At 39.7% G+C, this 13334-nt stretch overlaps 1 protein-coding gene across 1 annotated transcript; it reads left to right on the plus strand.

Annotated features, from left to right (window-relative positions):
• The first annotated feature begins 1441 nt into the window (after positions 1-1441).
• tkta (transketolase a) lies at positions 1442-13180 on the plus strand. The gene is made up of 14 exons (XM_086041248.1): positions 1442-1804; positions 3093-3210; positions 3293-3406; positions 4144-4241; positions 4857-5048; positions 6428-6546; positions 6630-6826; positions 6922-7086; positions 8918-9074; positions 9459-9589; positions 9683-9766; positions 9835-9928; positions 11009-11131; positions 12194-13180. Exons 1-14 carry the CDS (start codon positions 1698-1700, stop codon positions 12379-12381), a joined length of 1887 nt encoding a protein of 628 aa, XP_085897374.1. The 5' UTR covers positions 1442-1697; the 3' UTR covers positions 12382-13180.
• Positions 13181-13334: the final 154 nt, after the last annotated feature.

The raw sequence follows: 13334 nt of genomic DNA on the forward strand, positions 1-13334 counted from the left end.
AACCATTCTGTTGTTTGAATGACAACAGGTGGATACACATTCTTATTATACCGTCTGTCAAATAATGGAGAAGCATTTACTGTAATTGTTTTAACTGTTGCTATACGTCGCTGGCATGGACAGATGAACAAGGATACACTCGTAATTAATCATTTTCGGACAAAGTGAAAGGGAAGGGAAATTGGATTATTTCCTTTGGCACCCCTAATGATCTCTCGCACCACTCTATACACAGGGCAGAACCAGGCTGGTTTGGGTTATAACTGGTAACTGGTTGGTTGGGGGGGTAGTCAGAAATGGCAAATCCCCAACATCTCAATCAATCAGTCACATAAAGGGGAATATTTTTTTTCAATTTGTACTCACCAACACTGTCAATAAACATAAATAGACTCTTGCTGTAATGCCTTTAACTCCTAAACTTTCTTTTCCTAAAAATTCCTAAAGGTTGAAGATGATAGTCTTCCCTTCTGTTCTGTTTATTACTTTATTGTGTTGAACATAATCATGAAAACAATCATTTTCTAAATACATCACTGTAATTGTTCAGTCCATATTGTGTTGCCTGTACAGCAGATGCAAAAGCTGTGGTCTGTGCACAATCAAGGTTTATCCTCTTGATGGCAGGCCAGCACAGTTAATCTCGTGTGGACGTGCGTTACATGCAAAGATTGCATGACACCCATGCACCAGTGCTCTTGCACCCATGCCTAGGGATTAGAATTTGGGTTAAGCGTTTGCATTGGCCACTCACGCGACAAAAGACAAAGCCGTTGTAGCCATTGCAGATGGTGTCAGCGTAGTTTATATATATTCTATATTTATATATATATATATGACATATTTACAGCATTTTGTTCAATCAGAAACACAAATTCTTTATAACCGTTTGTACGCTCCATTTAATATGTGTCTTCTCATGGTCCTTAAGGTATAGCCGCACGGAACATCTGAGGAAAGTACACCGTGTTCTCGTCAGTTCAGAGTGTCGTCGGCATCACTGAGCATCATGATGTTGGCTGGAGGAGACAATAAGGGTGAGAAAGAGATTAGAACTGATAATGTTCTTCTGAACTTCAAAACGGTAAACTTCCCCTTTTGAGGAGCCCACTGCCTGCAAATTTGTTTACCATAAACACATGCTTTTAACCTAATTTCACATTTTGGATGAGGTTAAGTAATTCTAAAATGTGTGCTGTTAAGTATATTGTACCGTCAAAATAAAAGCAGCATTTAGATGGGATTGAATAACAAAAGACGATAAACCACCACATTTGAAATATGCGTTTTGACAGAAATGCCAAAGTGAATTAGGATCTAAATGTTCAGCCCCTCCTCCTCCCCGCTTATATGCACATACACACGCACTGCAGTGACACACCTCTGTCACCCTTTTCCTCCCTATCCAATAAAAGCAATGCAATGCAATTTTAGCAGCGTACGTCACACTGTTGCCCCTCCTCTGCGCCTAATGATGCGTGCGTGTCCGTGTGTGTGATTTTTGCTTGTGTGTATGTAGTGTGTTCTTGCACATTTATGCATCTGCATACCTGATAGGATCAATCCAGACTCTCCTTCATTGCCGTCTTTCGGTCCATCCCTAACGCCATCTCTTGCAAACTTTCAGCTTCGGTCACCCTCGCCCGTCCTTACACTTTTACAAACGAAGGACTGCTGGAGCTCGACATTTTGCCTTCATGGAGGATTACCACAAACCTGACCAACAGACAGTGCAGGCGTTGAGGAACATCGCCAATCGCCTAAGGATCAACTCCATCAAGGCGACGACCGCAGCAGGCACAGGGTGAGAGGACTCGCACATATGAATGTATCAACAGCTGTGATCCTACACTGTCCTAGCACAAAGTCAAGAAATCTTTGCAAACTTGATATTTCTCCACAGGCAAAGAAAGTCATTCTCATGTGCTGTATATGCAAGCCGTGTACACCATGTTATTTTTTAATTGCAGGGCCTGAAAAAGACCATGTCCTGCCTTTGTTCTGCTCCTCTGACATTTTCCAATCCCAAATGTTTTCTCTCTGCTATTGTCAGTATATATATATATATATATATATATATATATATATATATATATATATATATATAAAAATACACAGCATAGCATACGCAACAGCCTAATCCTGCTTTATTGCATATTTTACACTATTAAATACGCCATAGGTGCTTTTGCAGTTTTGTGCAAAATACACATGCATTAATATAAAGCATTGCTGGCAAAATACCCTGACAGAAACTTTAAGAATAAACATACAGAATATGTATTTTATTCCATTTCATGTATTAGGCCTCACTTGTGATTTTTTTTTCTTTTATTTGTGTCATTATTTTAAAATGGTATTTTAAAGTGACACGTGAAATCAAGAAAACATCAATTCTATTTAATGACAAACTCCACAAAATATTTTACGTTGTATTAATTCAATTATAGAATTGAAGTAACTCTTGACATTTTTCTGCGAAGAACAAAGGGTAACACACCTAACAAAGAAAAGCAACTGAACAAAGCTGTTTTACTTGACCATAAATAGTTTACCTGCTATCTACGGTTTGTACATTTCCTCTATCAAGTTGTTACACTAGCAATAAAATGCTCAAAAGCAGATTTTTTTTAGACTTACATTATACATGACAATAGTATGCCAGACATATGGTGTAGTATACCCCTCAAGACACCATAAGGCTTGATGGTGGTCTTTGTGTCGATACAGCAGTTGGTCTGTTTAGTGTCTACTACACAGTAGTCTTTGAATCTAGTTTTACATTTATTTTTCCTTATTCCACCTATAGACCACTATAAATTACTAATAGGCCTTCACAATGAAATCACGTTTTTTTTTAAAAAATTAATTCATATTAAGCACTAAATATGAATACACTCTACAGTTACAGTGAAGCTCTTCAGCCAGTTGATATACCAATTCGTGTATATCATCGCTTTTTCGTTGTTTTCATGGTAACCTCGTGAATTGCTTGTGTCAGCATCTTTGTAAGATTTGTGACAAGTCCATCGCGTGCTCGAGCACTTGTGACATCTGGATGAAAGCACCCTCTCCCCTCCTTTCTCCCCCAGACACCCGACATCATGCTGCAGTGTGGCAGAAGTCATGTCTGTGCTTTTCTTCCACACTATGAAGTACCGCCCTGACGACCCACGAAACTTCCACAGCGATCGCTTCCTTATGTCCAAGGTGCGAGCCCGTCGGTCCTATGGAGGAAACGTGCATTTACAAATAAGATACAGTACTGATTTCCTCATTTTCTCTGTGCTAGGCTCAATCTGCGCCAGCCTTGTACTCCATGTGGGTTGAGACAGGCTTCCTGAAGGAGAGCGAGTTGCTCAATATGTGCCAGGTTGACTCTTCACTGGAGGGCCACCTCATCCCTGTAAGGAGACACCAGACGCTCTGGAAATCAAACAACCAGCTGACCATATAGTATATATAAAGTCTACACAACCCTGTTCAAATGCCAGTTGTGATATAAAAAAAAAATGACCAAGATAATTATTTTCAGAAGTTATTCCTAAAATGAATGGTACCTAGAACTAACTCAACGCTTAATTGAATTAAAAAATATAGATATATTTTCAAATAAACTCAAACAATGCGCAAGTGTCCACACTGATTGATAACTGGTATGTGGCTGTGTTCAAATTATCACATTCAAATGAGATTCAGCACACACCTGTTACCATTAATGTGCCACTGATTAACCACAAATGAAGTTCAGATGCTCTAATAGGCTTTTCCTGACATTTGGTTTGCTTTTGAGCAGAATCCTGAAGGTTTTGTTTAAAGACTGACTGCTATTTTGAACTGTTAGTCCCAGTAATTAGATTTTAGTGAACTGCTTTTTATTTTTTTTACTTTGCTTTTAAATGTCTTACATTTCTTTTGGTTGAAAAGGCCTTTGAATGTTATGTCCACTATCAGACGTTACACAGACTTATGCAATCACATTATTTCAGTTTCTTTATTTTACTTCTCACTCGAAAAAATGACAAAAAATGTATTCATTTGAATTCAGTTTGTACATTGGTCTCATTTTTTCAATCATAAAAGTCTGGCATTTGAAAAAGGGACTTTTTATATCCACTGTATTAATGTGATGTTCCATTTCAGAAGCAGCAATTTGTGGACGTAACCACTAGCTATTTGGGACAGGGGCTCGGGGTGGCCTGTGGAATGGCGTACACTGGGAAATACTTTGACAAAGCCAGGTAATCCCTCACATGCGTGAACAGCTATATTCACAAAAGCTCCAAATTCAGATTTGTTCAGAAGTGCACACGCTAGTTATTAACTTCTTTAATGAGGTCTGTATCGTAGCTTCCTAGGAGCAATTTTAGGTTTGTCCACAAAGTGGATGTGCGCTGCGGCTACATGCTCTGCTCTCCTGATTTTTCTGCTCTAATAATCCCAGGCCCAGCAGTCGAATCTCGCGTCTTTTTCTAGCAGATTTCCTCTCTGAAAAAAATCCAGACCCTGCGCTTTCAACCGTGGGTTTATACACAGTTGATTATTCTAATTTATTGTTGCGAACCAATTCTAAGTCATTACTCATTTTAATTTTGTAACTGCATGCAAAAATAGCCCGTCCAAAAACAATTACGTAGCTGGTAATATTTCAGAAAAGTGGAAAGCAAGTTTGAGATGCAGGTGTGAAATTCAACAGCCACACCCTCAGAAGCCTCAGGAAGCTTCTATCATGCCATGCTTAGCAAGTGAGCTGTCAAATCAGGAATCAATCTAACTGGAAAAGTGTCAGATAGCATTTTCATGCTCCGTGCACACAAGCGAATGCACACTAATGGTACAACCCTTCTCCACTGCAGCTACCGTGTTTACTGCCTGTTGGGGGATGGTGAAATGTCAGAGGGCTCCGTATGGGAAGCCATGTCGTTCGCTTCTTACTACCAGCTTGACAACCTAGTGGCCGTCATGGACATCAACCGCCTGAACCAAAGTGACTCTGCGCCTCTGCAGCATCATGCAGAGAAATACCAGAGACGCTGTGAAGCTTTCGGGTAATACCGCACACACGTGACCCTGCGCTAGATGAGCTGTAAAGTATACGTAAATGTTATTTAATAGCGTTTCAGTGTAAACTATAGATGCCAATATGGATGAAAAAAGGCTACTCTGTCAAATGTATACAAATTGATAATTTTATCAGCATAAACCAGTTATACATGAGGAACAGTAATCGTTAAATTAAATTTCACACCTCACTATATGGTAGTAGAGCTACAGTATCTGATTATCCCAAGGCAATAGTCTTTAACTAAAGAAGTATTCTATACTGGAGTATTATTATTTTAATTCAATCATTTTAAATTATGTAAAAATAAATGTAAAAAGTAATCTACTTGAGGTTAAAATTGAGACTTTTCAGGACCTATGAAGCATTAACCTTTCATAATTATGTGAGCAAAGTGAACCCACACATATTTTTTTCAAGAATATGTTCCCAGCAGGCCCACTAGTTGAAACACGGCATTCTGATTAATTTTGTGTTTGTGGAATATAAATTAGGCAGCAAAATGCACTTGTTTTTAGCCATCTCTATGGGCGACCATTTTGTCTTCTGACGATTGAAAATGACATCACAACTGCTCACAACGACCGATCGCGGCTCAGTTTCAGAAAACAGGTCAGCCGTGATTGGACGTTATCTGAGCCCTGAGTAGTTGTGATGTCATTTTCAGCCGACAGAAGTGACAAAATGGCCGCCCGTAGAAATGGCTAAAAACGGGTGGATTAACTCTTAATCCACAAACGCAATATTTATCAAAATGCCTTGTTTCAACTAGTGGGCTTGCGTATTCTTATATATATAAAACATATTCTTGAAAAAAGTATTTTGGGGTTGACTTCCCCTTTAAATTCATTTAGTATATTTCTGGTTATTTTATAAAAAGTTGAAAAAAAAATAAAATCAAAAACTATTCTGCAAGCATGATGTAATTACCAGTATATTGATTGTCAGTTTACATCCCAAATGAGCGACAGCATTCGGGGTTGGGGCAACGGTTTACTTTAGATTATAAAATTTTCCACATCAACATTTAGGCCAGAGCTGGCTTCTCTATCATATGTGCATTACCTGATGAAACCTGCTGATCCGAGGATTACCACTTTATATTTCGGCTATAGATAGGTATAGCTATGCATAAAAAAAGTTTTATTAACATCGTATGATATAGCATTTTCCTTCCGTTTTCAGAAGAAAAATGCAAAAGCCTCTTAGCGGCAGATCAAAATGATGTTTATTTGGCTTTGACAAACGCCTGTGTTCTACTGAGTCACAATGTAGTTCTTGCATGCATATGTGTGTGTCTTAGTGTGTTATGGATTCCCAAATTCTTCTTTTGATTTGCTGTTTGTGTGTGCAATGTGTATGCAGCTGGCATGCCATCATTGTGGATGGACACAGTGTGGAGGAGCTGTGCAAGGCTCTGAGCCAGCCACGCCATCAACCCACCGCTATCATTGCCAAAACCATCAAGGGGAAAGGCATTCCAGGTAATTCTCCATCACTGAAAGTATAAAATAATACTTTGTCTGAAACATCGAAAGCAATAATGTATTGTTGATGGTGTTTAAAGCTGCGGAAGATAAGATGGGCTGGCACTCCAAAACTCTGCCTAAAGACATGGCCGAAATGGTCATGAAGGATCTGCAGAGTCGGATTATGAGCACCAGCAAGCACTTGTACCCCCCTACTCCCATCGAAGACTCCCCTCCTGTGAGCCTGAGGAACATCCGTATGGCCAGCGCACCCACTTACAAGCCTGGAGAAAAGGTTGTCCGCCTTTGCACAGCGTTTCACACAACATCTCCGCTAACCGCAGAGGCAGTGGCCGATACTTGTAATACCGACTTGTATTTGCTGCACAGATTTCCACACGTAAGGCTTATGGGATGGCGATCACCAAGTTAGGCCGCTACAACGAACGCGTGGTGGCTCTCGATGGAGACACAAACAACCTCACCTACTCAGAGATCTTCAAGAATGAGCATCCCAATCGCTTTGTGGAGTGCTACATTGCCCAGCAGAATATGGTAGGATGTCTCAGGAAGCTCCACTGCTAAGATTTATTTGAACCTCAGACACTAATGTATGTTAAGACACAGATTCCTGTTTTTAATTAACTTTTGGTTGTTACTGAAATATTTGGAAACTTTAATTTTATTTTGTTGTGCATGTTTCATTTTTAATACTTATTGCGTACTGGGTCGCCGATATCATACGGTTCTACTATTGCCTCATAATGAATAACCTCTTAAAGCGGAAATCAATCCAAAAATTTGTTTTTTTTAAATATGTTCACAGCAGGCCTACTAGTTGAAACACAGCATTCTGATTAATATTGTTTTTTGTGGAATATGAGTTAAGCAGCAAAATCCACCCCCTTTTAGCCATCTCAGGGCATTTTGTCATTTCTGTCGACTAGCAATGACATCACAACTGCTCAGGGCTCAAGTAACGACCAATCACGGCTCGGCTTCAGAAAACAGGTCAGTCGTAATTGGTTGTTTCGTGAGCCCTGGCTAGTTGTGGTGTCACCTTCAGTCGTCAGAAGTGACAAAATGGCCGCCCGCAGAGATGGCTAAAAACGGGTGGATTAACTCTTATTCCACAAATGCAATATTTATCAGAATGCCTTGTTTCAACTAGTGGGCTTGCATAGAACATATTCTTGAAATAAAAATGTCTGGGTTGACTTCCCTCTTTAAGGGATGGCTCAATTCTTTTTTATTACTCTTTTGTGAATGATTGGCATTGTGTGAATCATCTCTGATTATACATTTAACAGCTGGTCATATGTGGTGGTAAATTATATATGAGTTATCAGCCTATTGTGTAAGGATGTGTAAAGACGTGACCCATTTGCTTTATTATGGTCACTGTTTGCAACACCAGTGATTAGATTCTTCCTCTGCATGTGTCATTTATGAGCTTATTAATATTATTATGTGATTGATCCTTTGGGAAGAACGGCTATTTAAATGGCGGTGCTGTTGTGTCTCCAACCGCAGACGACTCCAATCTAGGTCAGGCATTTGTGTGACAGTAAGCAGTCACGGCAAGTGAAATATTAATAAGTGGGGAGGGTGGAGCCATCTGGCTGATGGAAAGTTGAAGGGCAGATCCATTAAAATAGATGCATATACGGTAGTAACCATTTAATTAACACTAACAAAAATGGTATCTGACTCATGATGTTGGTAAAAATTCCTAATCTAAAACTCAAGAATCCTCAGATCAGCTGATAGTATTGATTAATTGTGTAACATTTGTATATGAATTTTTATCCAACTCACGTCCCCCAAATACCGTTCCATGAATACACATTACAATTTGCTTGGATATCTTAAAAGGTAAATAAATTACCGCTATATATTCTTAATATTGATGTGTAAAATCTTAAATAATTTAATGATACTGATCACAACATTACCTTCCTTCATCACTGATTGACTAATAACACGGTTCTTCTTCCTTATAGTGACTGTGTGGTGTCCATTTATGGGGTGCATTTAGTAAACGTGACTCACGCTAAAAAAATCTTTAAAATAAATATGATATCAATGTTTTTCAAAATTGTTACAATGGTATTAAAGATTAATTGAGTAAAACCATCACTTTTTAACTGAATCCATAAAAACGTTACACGATTCTGAGGCTGGAACGTATCAATTCTATTTCCATTTATTTTAATGTGAGAAATTGCTTCCATTTCCAAACATTTCGATTTGCGAATAAATACTTCGAATGAAGTTCGTGTATCGTGTTTCTACGATACTACTTTGCCCGTCAAATGATTTCCCCTTGAAGTTGGACATCCTCTGTTGTTGTATAGGTGCTATGAAATATCGTTTCCTTTTCCAGGTCAGTGTTGCCATGGGATGTACCTCCCGTGAGAGGAACGTTGTGTTTGCCAGCACCCTGGCATCCTTTTTCACACGTGCCTACGACCAGCTCCGCATGGCAGCCATATTAGATAGCAACGTCAATCTATGTGGCTCCCACTGCGGCCTGTCCACTGGTTAGTAAGAACTACCAACCTCATAACAAAAATAACTCTCATGAACCTTTATTCCCCTCACACTGAGCACCCCGCTCCTATTGTTGTTGTTTTTTGTGTGAGTGCAGTTGTTGTGGTTTTCTCCTTCGTCCTCTAATCCTGTCTTTTCCTCACCAATGCCCCACTAGTCCTCACTCCTCCCCTCTTCCTTCCTTCCTTCCTGTCTGCCCTGGAAGCCGTCTGCAAGGAACCACGTGTTCCTCTTTTAGCGCAGGTACACTTCATGCACGCTGTGTCCAATATGCCCCTGCCTGCATGCATCTTCTCACCTGCCCAGCTTATGAGGTGTAAGAATTGTCTGCTGTATTCCAACAGATATCATAGAGCTAAATGTATATGTTGCAGGAGAGGAGGGGCCCTCCTTGATGGGATTGGAGGACATGGCCATGTTCAGGGCACTCCCTAGAACAACCATCTTTTATCCTAGTGATGGAGTGTCTACAGAGAAGGCTGTGGAACTGGCTGCATCCACAAAGGTAAAACGAGTGTGCTCCATATGAAAATGTTGCATTTTTTTTCTGGGGTGAACTTACATTTATTGGGCTGTCTTTCTGTTTTGCTTGCCGAAGGGTGTTTGCTATATCCGAACCAGCCGCCAAGACAATGCCGTCATCTACAACAGCAATGAAGATTTCCACGTTGGACAGGCGAAGGTAGGAATTTCTCTACTGACCCCGATGTGTCTGTTTTATGGGTTAACTGCAAAATAGTGCACGCACAGGTGGTGTACCAGAGCAAAGAGGATCAAGTGACTGTGGTGGCTGCTGGAGTGACTCTGCATGAGGCTCTTGCAGCAGCTGAACACCTGAAGAAAGGTACACTAAAACAAGCACTTACAGTCAAAACAAGATTTTATCAAACGTATTATTTCTTACGTGAGGTGTGCTTTATCATGCTGAGAGCTGCGTCTGATTTGCAATGGAGAATGACCGAGGTCCAATGTCGGGTCTGGCCTTCCTGTATGGAGTTTGCATTTTTGCACCATCCTCACATATTCCCAAAACATCCAGGATGCTAAATTGTCCGCAGATGTGAATGTGAATCTGAATGGTTGTTTGTCTGTAGGTGCCCAGTGATTGGCTGGCAACCAGTCCAGGGAGTCTTAAATAGGAAAGTCTGGCATGGACATGTTCAAATGCCATATTCTTACCCAGTTTGACATAATTTCACTATGGAGCCCAATGCAATGCAACAAATTTGACATTTGATTTAAAAAAATAACCAGAATAACTGGTATTTATTTGTTTAGTTATTTATTTATTTATTCAAACAACTTAAAAATTCTTATAAAAGTGTTACAAAAATACTTTCGTCCCGCTATATTTGAAAACTGGTGTTAATTATGCTAGTTCCAGGCCGAAGATTCAAGACAGTACTTTCTGAGTGGAGTTTGAGTGGAACCCATGACCAGCATGAAATAATGCCTCAAAATACATACTGTCGCTGCTAAATTGAAGGGTATGGGATGTCTAATTCAAAACCCTACTGGCCTTGACGCAAGGGTATAGTCTAATAAGATAAAATTGGTTCCCGATTTTATAATTTGACAAGTGAATAAACCACCATAATTTTCAAATACTTAAATCACAGAGAAAATAATTATCGAGGGGCTTCCGGCCTTCTCGCTTGACTTTTACCTCCCGCAGGCTTCGTTTATCTGGGTTTTCCAGGAAAAGATGTGGCCGCATGGAAATTGAGGCATTGACTAACAACATGGCGTCCATATATCATAAGCATAAGTGGTGTAGAAATTGAATGGCTGGATAATGCAGAGTAAGGTAACCAAAATATAATAAAAGAAACATCTCTCGGTATGATGCACAGCTGTGAGTTGAAAAACCTGCAACATAAAAAAATCCAATGAAATTCCTGCTTCTCCATCTTTGATGTTGCAGAGAGAATATATGTACGGGTTATTGACCCGTTCACAATCAAACCTCTTGACGCCAAGACCATCATTGACCACACGCGTGCCACCAGGGGAAGAATTCTTACTGTGGAGGACCATTACTATGAAGGTAGGTAATGTTGCTTAGCTTTTGCATATTGCATGACAGCGACCAGGCTTTCAGCAAAAAGCATCTCGGCCTGGCTGCATCCGTGCAGCTGGAGCACTTTCACGTTACACCGCATCATCATGTGTGTTGCGGTGGCACATTTCCATTGGCTTGGAGAAAAAGACACAATGCGGTGGAATTTGCTTATTGGCTGGCTGCAGTGCGCCCTCATTGCAGACAAGGTATCATGGAGCTTTTGCAAAATGTGGAAGTCAACTAGGCAGTGCGCTGTCACTTTGCTTTAGCTGAGCATGTGCCCGTGGGGTTCTTTGTGACCTAGATAGCACAGGCAGCCATGCCCTTTGTCCGCCAAGGCAGCGGGGATGGGTGATGGTGCAGACTTGACTGGACAATACATACCAGCTCTTCTTTTCATTTTCTTTTGACTTTTTTTTTCATTTTTGTTGTTTTTCTTGACAAAACTCAACATTTGGACATGCATTTGAAACATGTAATACATGGGAATACATTGAAATTGTAGTTCCTCCCTGTTTATTTTTTTAATCTAGTATTTACAATAAATGAATACCAGTACATTATTTAAAGAGCGAAAAAATATATACAAATTCATTTAAAAAATGTTAATTAACCTGTGTTTGGGAAGAAATCCAAAATTACGGCAACAAAATATTTATTTTAATAATAAAATAATTCATGCTCATTCTTTAATTTTATAATAGAAATGATATCTAATTAATCCGGTGTTTAGTCAAATAAAAGAACTGTTAAATGTACATGCATATGTGTTTATTTTACTAATATTTTTATATTCTAATTTTTTATTTATATTTTTTACAGTAACTCAATTAGCAAATTATTTAATTCCAGACATGTATGGAAAATAAATAAAAATGAATAAATGCATTTCATGTACTCAACGCCAAAATGAAGGACATCTTTTTAACACGACTCTTAACAATGTGAATGCTGGGCCTGTGTGCTATACTTTGCTCCCCTCTGCTGTAGCGTGACAACAATGCTTGGCCTGACACTTCTTTCATGTGATATCTTTTTGTCTTACAGGTGGCCTGGGGGAGGCGGTGTGCTCGGCAGTAGTAAACGAGACCGGCTTCAATCTGCACCGTCTGGCCGTGTCCCACGTACCGCATAGTGGCAAACCGCAAGAGCTCCTCAAGATCTACGGCATCGACCGTGACGCCATCGCCCAGGCCGTACGCAAGATGCTCAGCACCTCCACTAATGCCAAGTAAATCTCCTCCCCTGCCCAACCCCTTTTTCTCACCAAATTTATCAACAGTCAATTGAGTCACATGACACCAAGCGCTCTCCTTTTCTTCATTGTGAATCCTCGTAAGTGTTTCAAGTATTGTGATTTTGTGATTTTTCAAGCTAGAATTACACTTTTGCTCATCTTTTATGCTCCCATCACACAACACACAAACACTAATACACGCACACACACACTACATATCCCATCTTGTCCAAATGTGGCCATCAAAAACACACTTTTTACATGTTCAACGGGAATATGTTGTGATGGTTCTATGTGTTTTTGCAATGCTTTTTCAGTCACGTCATTAAGGTGGCAATGTTTTTATATATATCATTCCAAATGTAGCTCTTGAAATCGGGTGGGTGGTTAGTATTAAAGTAGTTGTCATGACGACGGTGTCAGAAAGAGACAAGGTGAGTTGTTGTGTTTAGAAGTTAGTGCAGAAAAAAACAAAAAAAAACAAATGTAGATTGGTTAAAAGTTGCGCAAAAAACACAGATCACATCCTTAGATTGCTTCTCTTCAGCCTTGTTGTTGGTGGTGTCACTAACCATTCGCACCACATCAGCCATACACTTGGACCACACTGCCACACCAACAGTATACATGAAGACCGTTGATATGTTTTTCATGCTGTGGCGGGCTCCTCCCGTGCTGAGGCAGAAGTTTGGTTGTGACTGTGTAGTTAGAGTTAAGTCTGACTTGTGAACCTAAGAACTGTTACTTGAAGATTTGTAAGTACCATTCTTTCATGTAATAAAGCCCTCTACATTTGAGTTCTTAGTTTGTATGTGTTTTGTCCTCCTTTTTGTTACCTCTGCCAAGGAGGTTATGGACTTTAAAGGCATTTACTTCCTGGTATGTTAACAGTAAACATCAGAATGGATGGGAATGAATTGTCAAGTAAATGGAAGTGAACACAATTATTTT

Source organism: Filicampus tigris, chromosome 9 (assembly GCF_054856515.1).
Source record: "Filicampus tigris isolate MCC_2025a chromosome 9, RoL_Ftig_1.0, whole genome shotgun sequence".
Classification (NCBI taxonomy): Eukaryota; Metazoa; Chordata; class Actinopteri; order Syngnathiformes; family Syngnathidae; genus Filicampus; species Filicampus tigris.